At 43.4% G+C, this 9,015-nt stretch overlaps 1 protein-coding gene across 1 annotated transcript; it reads left to right on the top strand.

The window, feature by feature from the left end:
- Nucleotides 1-3,982: 3,982 nt before the first annotated feature.
- LOC109865381 (arginase-1-like) lies at nt 3,983-8,967 on the top strand. The gene is made up of 8 exons (XM_020453510.2): nt 3,983-4,408; nt 4,572-4,644; nt 6,921-7,095; nt 7,225-7,384; nt 7,981-8,075; nt 8,175-8,279; nt 8,407-8,543; nt 8,636-8,967. Exons 1-8 carry the CDS (start codon nt 4,301-4,303, stop codon nt 8,797-8,799), a joined length of 1,017 nt encoding a protein of 338 aa, XP_020309099.2. The 5' UTR covers nt 3,983-4,300; the 3' UTR covers nt 8,800-8,967.
- The last annotated feature ends 48 nt before the right edge of the window (nt 8,968-9,015 follow it).

The following is a 9,015-nucleotide window of genomic DNA, read 5'->3' as shown; positions in this document are numbered from 1 at the left end:
CATACTGTCTGAGTTTTTTACACTGAGAATTAGAACCTAACAGTATGAAGAAAAGACGCCGATATAGGGGATGTAGGTCCAGGTGCCTTGTGAGAATTTGTCGGCGAGTAGGTAACCCGCCTCTCATCCGTCCTATTGGCCAATGTACAATCATTGGATAATAAACTGGATGAGCTCCATTCAAGACGATCCTACCAACAGGACATTAACTGTAATATCTTATGTTTCACCGAGTCTTGGCTGACGGATAATATACAGTTGGCTGGTTTTTCTGTGCATCGGCAAGACAACAGCTGCCTCCTGTGTCTATTTGCTAATAACAGCTGGTGCACAAAATTAAATATTAAGGAAGTCTCAAGGCTTTGCTCGCCTGAGGTAGAGTATCTCATTATAAGCTGTAGACCACACTGTTTATCTATATTTTTCGTAACTGTCTATTTACCACCACAAACCAATGCTGGCACTCAGACTGTATAAGGCCATAAGTAAACAAGAAAATGCTCATCCAGAGGTGGTGCTCCTAGTGGCCGGGAACTTTAATGCAGGCAAACTCAGTTCTACCAGCATGTCACATGTGCAACCAGAGGGGAAAAAACCTCTAGACCACCTTTACTCCACACACAGAGATGTGTACAAAGCTCTCATTCACCCTCTATTTGGCAAATCTGACCATTCTATTTTACTGATTCCTGCTTACAAGCAAAAACTAAAGCATGAAGTACCAGTGACTCACTCAATATGAAAGTGGTCAAATGACCAGATTCTAAGCTACAGGACTGTTTTGCTAGCACAAACTGGAATATGATCCGGGACTCATCCTGAGGATACCATATGTCACTGGCTTCATCAATAAGTGCATCCCCAACCAGAAGCCATGGATTACAGGCAACATCCACACTGAGCTAAAGGGTAGAGCTGCCGCTTTCAAGGATCGGAACTCTAACCTGGATGCTTATAAGAAATCCTGCTATGCCCTCAGATGAACCATCAAACAGGCAAAGTGTAAATACAGAACTAAGATTGAATCCTACTACACCGGCTCCTTTGCTCGTCGGATGTGGCAGGGCTTGTAAACTATTACAGACTACAAAGAGAAAGCACAGCCGCAAGCTGCCCAGTGACACAAGCCTACCAGATGAGCGAAATGACTTCTATGCGCGCTTCGAGGCAAGCAACACTGAATCATGCATTAGTGCACCAGCTGTTCCGGACAATGTGAGTAAGACCTTTTAAAAAGGTCAACATTGTAAGAATATTTTGAAGATAAATACACAATGCAGAGGACGAGAGTACTAATGGTCAATAGGGAATTGTCACTGTAAATAGTTGGTCTTCAGTTGAACAGCTGTTTAGAATCTGTGGAATGTCAGTCCTGTCCTCAGAGCTATGTGAGCCACGTTTTCATTGGTCTGTACATTGAGTCTGGAGCAGTATACTTGTTATTTGGCCATTGGCCCAGTTGTACTGCAAGGACTTCTGATTGGTCAACCCCAGGTTAGGGTGGGGGGGGGGTTAGAAATGTCATCCTGTTCCTTTGTTCTGTGGAGAAAAGCTGAGGACAGGGGAGACTGAACATCTATCTCTCAGCATAACATCTATGATTTGTCCTTCTCAAATCTACTTTTCTCTCATTTGCTTTGGGGTTGGTTATTGAATAACATCAACTGCTAACCATTCACTAGGCCGCAGGGCCAGGCGGATTACCAGAAAGTGTACATGTTTCAAGCAGAACACCATAGTCCCTGTGCCCAAGAACACCAAGGTAACCTGCCTAAATGACTACCGACCCATAGCACTCACGTCTGTAGCCATGAAGTGCTTTGAAAGGCTGGTCATGGCTCACATCAACACCATCATCTCAGAAACCCTAGACCCACTCCAATGTGCATACCGCCCCAACAGATCCACAGATGATGCAATCTCTATTGCACTCAACACTGCCCTTTCTCACCTAGACAAAAGCAACACCTACCTGAGAATGCTGTTCATTGACTACAGCTCAGTGTTCAACACTGTAGTGCCCTCAACTCATCACTGAGCTAAGGACCCTGGGACTAAATACCTCCCTGTGTAACTGGATCCTGGACTTCCTGATGGGCCGCCCCCAGGTGGTAAGGGTAGGCAACAACACAAGAAATTCCACAAATTACTTTTTACAAGGCACACCTGTTAATTGAAATGCATTCCAGGTGATGACCTCATAAAGCTGGTTGAATGCCAAGAGTGTCCAAAGCTGTCATCAAGGCAAAGGTTGGCTACTTTGAAGAATCTCAAATATAAAATAGATTTGGATTCGTTTAACACTTTTTTAAATGGTTACTACTGTGTTATTTCATAGTTTTGATGTATTCACTATTATTCTACAAAGTAGAAAATAGTACAAATAAAGAAACCCTTGAGTTTTGACTGGTTCTGTACATATCACCTAATTGCCTCAACTAACCTTTACTCCAACACAGACTTGGTACCAGTACCAAGTCATATATATATATATATATATATATATATATCTCCTGTTGTATTCGGTGCATGTGACAACATTTGATTTGATCTCCTCCCTGCTTACCACTCGCTGTACGTGTGTTTTCTGCGTTACAGACGAATGCGAGAAGGTGGAGCATCAAGTCCAGAAGATCATCCACAAGATGGAGAACATTTTGGGAGAGCCTCTTCTGAGTTATTTATAATCTGCATCCCACTCCCCACCTCTTGACCACCAAACAAGGGCCCAAATTGGCCCCTAGTCCACTATGTAGTCCCCCTCCATCAGAAGCCTGAGCCTCAGCCCCTGTCCCCAGTTTAGCCATTATCTGTTTCCCAGAACCATGTGTCAACCCTGCCTCAATCATTCATATCGATATCTGGTACATGTAGGATGGAACTCAAGCAATAGGATAATAAATGGTTAACCAAAGATGTATCATGTGGGAATGAGAATAGGAATATATTTATATTTTTTGTTATTTCTGTTTTCCCATAATGAAAAGCTTTTTATGGCAACTATTTAACTCATGCCATTTTCATGCAATCTAACAAAACCAAATGTGTAGGGTTGGAGGAGAACACTTACATTTTGTCAAGGCGAAGATGGGTGGCCGAGACCGAGGCGAGTGGACTTTTCAGGTTTGGATGGAGTAGTGGTACGCCATACGGTTAAAACATGTGCCTATGACAATTAATACAACATGCCCAAAAAAACTATAGGCTATTACAGCATTTCACCCGCATTTACATTTTGTGAATTGACTGGATGCTGGGTGGTATATACGCTCCAAATTGCGTTGTGGTTGGAGGAGAACACTTACATTTTGTCAAGGCGAAGATGGGTGACAAAGTCCACCGAGGCGAGTGGACTTTTCGGGTTTGGATGCTGAAATAATTTTGTGAGTGGACATTTGTTAATAATTTTGTGAGTGGACGAACGTACGCGGGTAGCCTACAGGAGCGCATTTGTTAATAAGCGATTGTTTGACAATCAGATGAAAACATTGACTGATTGGGTTTATGCCACATTAAAAAGCATAGGCGGCGTGTCCATAAGGCTAGGATAAGCTAAGATTTCCCTAAAGTAAATTGAATTGCCAAAGTTATATAGCCTAATTAGCTTTCTCCTGTCTATACAGAAATAAACAAATTCGTTCTAACTTGGCCACTAAACCAGAAAGCATAATTTGGCCACAGAGGCTAATTAGCCTCTTTAAATATATAGCTTTCTTATATATTATTTGTCACATGCGCGGAATTCAACTGGTGTGGATTGTTTTAGTCGGAAGGTCCGCAATTGGGGCAGCGGGCGCTGCAAATCCCAAAATAGGTGATTGTTGAGTTGCGACTGTAGGTGAAAGAAAAGCAGAGATCCAGCCAGGCATATCGCAATATTTAAAAATACAATCACTGAAAAACTGTTTGGAAAACAAATGGTTATTGCTGTAAATGTATTACTTTTAGTTATCAAAACTCTTAGGCTACTGTTCGCTCATTGACACCAGCAGAGAAGATCGGCCATATCCCGAACGCTAAATACAAGGCGGAAGATTAGGTTATGCAATTTTTTATTCTGAGTGGAACAAAGCCGCTAACCCTTGATGATACTGGGGCGGTGCCGAAACTTTTACCTCTAGACGTGGCCCGTTACAGCGGACATAGGCTCCCAGTTGGGTTTAGGCTACTGTATCACGCTCAAGCCGGTGTGTCGTCACACTGATGGTGTGCCTTTTGATTTCAGTGAACAATTTGATAGTGCAAGCAACTCCTGCGCAGCTCTCCTGTGCTCCTGTACAGTGTGTCCCGACACAGGATAATGGTCCTTATAAAGAGCTCGAGAGGATTACAACTCGCCTTCCGAATTTATAAGCGAAGTCATCATCACTCAGTTGGAATTATTGGAGCGCCTTTTTCAAAAGGACAGGTGTGTACTGTAGGTGATTTATTATAGTCTATTGATAGGTATACCATTCGATATGTTATCGAATAGGCTTAATATACTACCGTTCAGATACAATAAACTATACATTTGTGATATATTATGTGTTGCTATAATACACAGTCCTATTAATCTATATATATTGCAGCCGAGGGATGGTGTGGAGAAAGGACCAGACCTCATTCGCTCCGCCGGATTGGTGGAAAAGCTCAGAGCGCAAGGTGACGTCCTGATATTGCGTTTTACACTCATTCTGTGATATAGGCTATAGGTAGCTACAGTGCAGAAAGGAAGACACTTGCGCTGAATAAAATTGTGAAAATAGATCATGTACAGTGAAGGGAATCTGTTTGCAATCTGTTTTCTGTAAGCTATTGATTTGATCAAATGAGTAAGTGATCTCTCTAAGATCAGTCTCCAGATATCTAACATTTTGTTTTACTTGGCTTGGCAGAAGTGTTGAGATAAATAATTGAACATATTGGGGATCAGTTTGAAACCTGGTGTCAAATGACAATAGCATTTACACGAGCGAACAGCATGATTGACTTTCCATGGCCGCATTCAATTCAGAGGAGGCTGGTGGGAGGAACTATAGAAGGACGGGCTCATTGTAATGGCTGGAATGGAGCGAATGCGTCAAACAAATGAAATAAAATAAAAATGTCACATGCGTGACTTACTGTGAAATGCTTACTTACAAGTCTTTAACCAGCAATGAAGTTTTAAGAAAAATAAGAGTAAAGAAAATATTTACAAAATAAACAAAAGTTTTTTGTTAAAGTAACACAATTAAATAACAATAACGAGGCTATATACAGGGGTACCTGTATCGAGTCAATGTGGAGGTTTCCGTATGTTTGATGTGTTTTCCATATGTTTGACGTATTTGATACAGATCCATAAACTCCATTCCAGCCATTACAATGAGCTCATCCTTCTATAGCTCCTCACACAAGCCTACTTAGGTTCAATTCCAGGGCAGTTCTGAACCATAGGCTAGGGTACAAAGAGAATCCTTTTGGGGAAAATACACCTGAACTTAAACTTGAGATCATGACCAGGATATCACCGAACAGGAGTGGTGTCCTTTGGAAAGACTACCAGTGAGACTGACCTGTCCTCGGAAGTGTTTAGTCATGAGAAGTCTTCCTGGGAAGGCGTGAGAGGGACTGAGGGATCTGTGTGATCCAAGTGGATTAACATGTGAGCAAGATCTGTCTGTCTGTGTCCCCGTGTCAGCTTCTGCCCATGTGTGTGTTCACGTGAGATCAGAGACATCCTAGGCACCCTCTCTGTTTTATTCATGGAACACAGCACAAGGGATCTGATAGGCCTAGCTCTCCTGACCTTGCATAACTCACCCTTCCATGAGTGTGTGTGTGTGTGTGTTTGGGTTATGACAATGGTAGCCTCCTGCACACAGTATGCATGCCAGTGAAAGTGTGCTCACTCACTCACCCACCAGCAACAGTTGAGGGCACTTTGGGGGGGACAAGTGCTCTGTCAATGCTTAGCCTGCCTGTGTGCTCCACAGAGAGAATATCAGACAGACATCTCAACCAGTAACATAGTAACAAACACAGTAAAATAAGTCATTTATTTAAACTTTGAGAGAGCTAATTTGCATTGGCAAAATGGGGAGGATTCAACATTTTGCATCTAGGCAAAATGGAGGAGTGCTTTTACATTGCAAATAAGCTTAGAGGCAAGGATTAGGTCAGGGGTATTCAACTCTGACAGGCCTGGGCAACCCCAGTGCTCGGGGGCCTGATTGGGGTCACACTTGTGCCCCAGTCCCAGCTAACACACCTGACTACAATAATCAACTAATCATGATCTTCAGTTTAGAATGCAATTATTTTAAATCAGCTGTGTTTGCTAGGGATGGGGGGGGAAGTGTGACAACAATCAGGCCCCCGGGGCCTGGAATTGCACAGGCCTGCCCTACGCGGTCCAGAGCCTGCTGGTTTTCTTTTCTACCTGCTAATTAATTGCACACTCCTGGTGTTCCAGGTCTAACTCAGTCCCTGATTAGAGGGGAACAATGAAAATGCAGTGGAACTGGCTTCGAGGTCCAGAGTTGAGTTTGAGGGGACTATGTTATAACATGTACATCACATGTCAAACTCATTCTACTGAGGGCCGAGTGGCTGCGGGTGTTTCGCTCTTTGCTTGTACTTAATTGATGAATTAAGGTCACTAAATTAGTAAGGACCTCCCCTCATCTAGTTGCCTAGGTCTTAGTTGTAAGGAAAAACCAAACCGGCAGACACTAGGCCCTCCATGGAATGAGTTTGATATGATGTACATGAATGGTACATTGTAATTACTATGGTGATCCATTGATACCTTATTAATGAGAGTGTGTGGCTTTTCTTTTCAAAGTGATGCATTGAGAGCTCCTTGATTCATTTTGACACTAGATTACTGTATGTGCATTGACTAATACATTTCCTTCGGTGACTGTTGTGTTGCCCAATCTCATCCTCCGCAGGCTGTGCAGTCAAAGACTATGGCAACGTGACGTTTGAGGAGGTGGCCAACGATGAGCCCATAGGCAATGTGAAGAGACCCAGAGCGGTGGGCAGCGCCAACCAACGTCTGTCTGCTGCCGTCCACGCCGTGAAGAATGACGGATACACCTGTGTGATGCTGGGAGGAGACCACAGGTGTGTGTGTCATATCCACTCATATTAGAGCAAGAGCCCAGTGTCAACAACCAGCCAAAATTCACAGGATTGTGGGCAGGGTCTTTTTCCTGACTATATGATATGGAATTCACTCATGATTGTGTCCAGTTTGGCGATAGGCTCGATCCAGGGGCATGCAGCAGCTAAGAAGGACCTCAGTGTGGTATGGGTGGACGCCCATGCAGACATCAACACACCCCTGACCTCCCCTACAGGCAATATCCACGGACAGCCCATGTCCTACCTCATCCACGAGCTGCACTCCAAGGTGATCTCTCTATCCTTCTCTCTCTCCTCCTATTCCCCCCAAAGGCATCCCCAAGTTTTAATATTTCAAATACTGTACCATAAAACATGTGGTTGTTTTGCCCTGCAACAGAGTTGAAAATGTTAGATCAGCCACACCTTGGTATTCGCAATACCAGTATTTACACAGTTGTGCAATGTTAGTTAGTTTTGACGATTTACTGGAAGACTTCCTCTTCCTGTGCACGTCTTTGATCATCATACATTTTTTAGGAACTGATTATAAAATGAAAAATGTTGATAAGAGATTAGTCATATCAGTTATGTTTACATTTTAGGTGGTGACAGTATATATCTTTTTAATTTAACTAGACAAGTCAGTTAAGAACAAATTCTTATTTACAATGATGGCCTAACGGGGAACAGGTGGGTTAACTGCCTTGTTACGGGGCAGAACGACACATTTTTACTTTGTCAGTTCGGGGATTCGATCCAGCAACCTTTTCGGTTACTGGCCCAACGCTCCAACCACTAGGCTGACTACCTGCCCCAGAATTCTACATGGGTGTGAGCTACAGTTCTAGATGCGGACTTGTCTCCTTTTCTTTGATTGATTAGATTCCAGTTCTGCCCAACTTCTCCTGGATGAAGCCATGTGTATCAGCCAAAGACATAGTCTACATTGGCTTGAGAGACGTGGATCCAGAAGAGCAGTATGTTTTTGCCTGTCATTCTGACTCATACATCGTATTATATAACCTTGCACTACATCCATTTGTTTACTGAAGAATTAAAAACTCTTCCATTTGTAGTCATATCCTGACGTTGCTGGGTATCAAAGGTTACTCCATGACAGAGGTGGATCGCCTTGGAATATCCAAAGTGATGGAGGAGACATGTGACTACATCTTCTCAAAGTATAACCGCAACAATTTTGTTGTTTATTAATGGTAGACTACACCGGACACTGATAAATCAATGTGAATATTGGGCATTGACGTGTTCTGATGACAAAACACTGATTTTAATGAATTGATTTAACAGGGTGAAGAAGCCCATCCACCTGAGCTATGACATCGATGCCCTGGACCCATCCATCTCCCCGGCCACAGGAACACCAGTAGTGGGAGGGCTGACCTACAGAGAGGGAGTCTACATCACAGAGCACATCTGTCAGACAGGTGAGCGATCTCTCACACACACAGTAGAGGCTGCTCCAATGTAGTGTCTGTGGTCAGTCAGGTGTGTGTTGAGCTGCGTTTTGTCTCCACAGGGATGCTGTCTGCAGTGGACATGGTGGAGGTGAACCCAAAGAGAGGCAAGACGGAGGATGAGATCATCTCCACGGTCAACGCTGCAGTAGATCTGATACGTGGCTGCTTTGGAAGGCTCCGGGAGGGAAACCACCCTGCAGACTACAAGATGCCCCTGCCTTGAGCTGCCAACTACCACAGAGCCTTCGATTACAGTGAAGGGCTGTGGCCAGCACCACCTTTCTGCACTTCAAAGTCATCTTGACTCTTTTTCTGTAATCCAGTTAACAAATTGCCCTTTGTATCAAATCACAGAGAGATTAAAATAGATACCATATTATTTTCTTCAGAATTGCTTCAAGGTTTGGTTGGTATTAATATTGTACCCGAGGTAATATAG

This window comes from Oncorhynchus kisutch, linkage group LG20, assembly GCF_002021735.2.
Source record: "Oncorhynchus kisutch isolate 150728-3 linkage group LG20, Okis_V2, whole genome shotgun sequence".
Classification (NCBI taxonomy): Eukaryota; Metazoa; Chordata; class Actinopteri; order Salmoniformes; family Salmonidae; genus Oncorhynchus; species Oncorhynchus kisutch.
The sequence above is the reverse complement of the archived record's forward strand: the minus strand, read 5'-3'. Positions and strand labels throughout refer to the sequence as shown.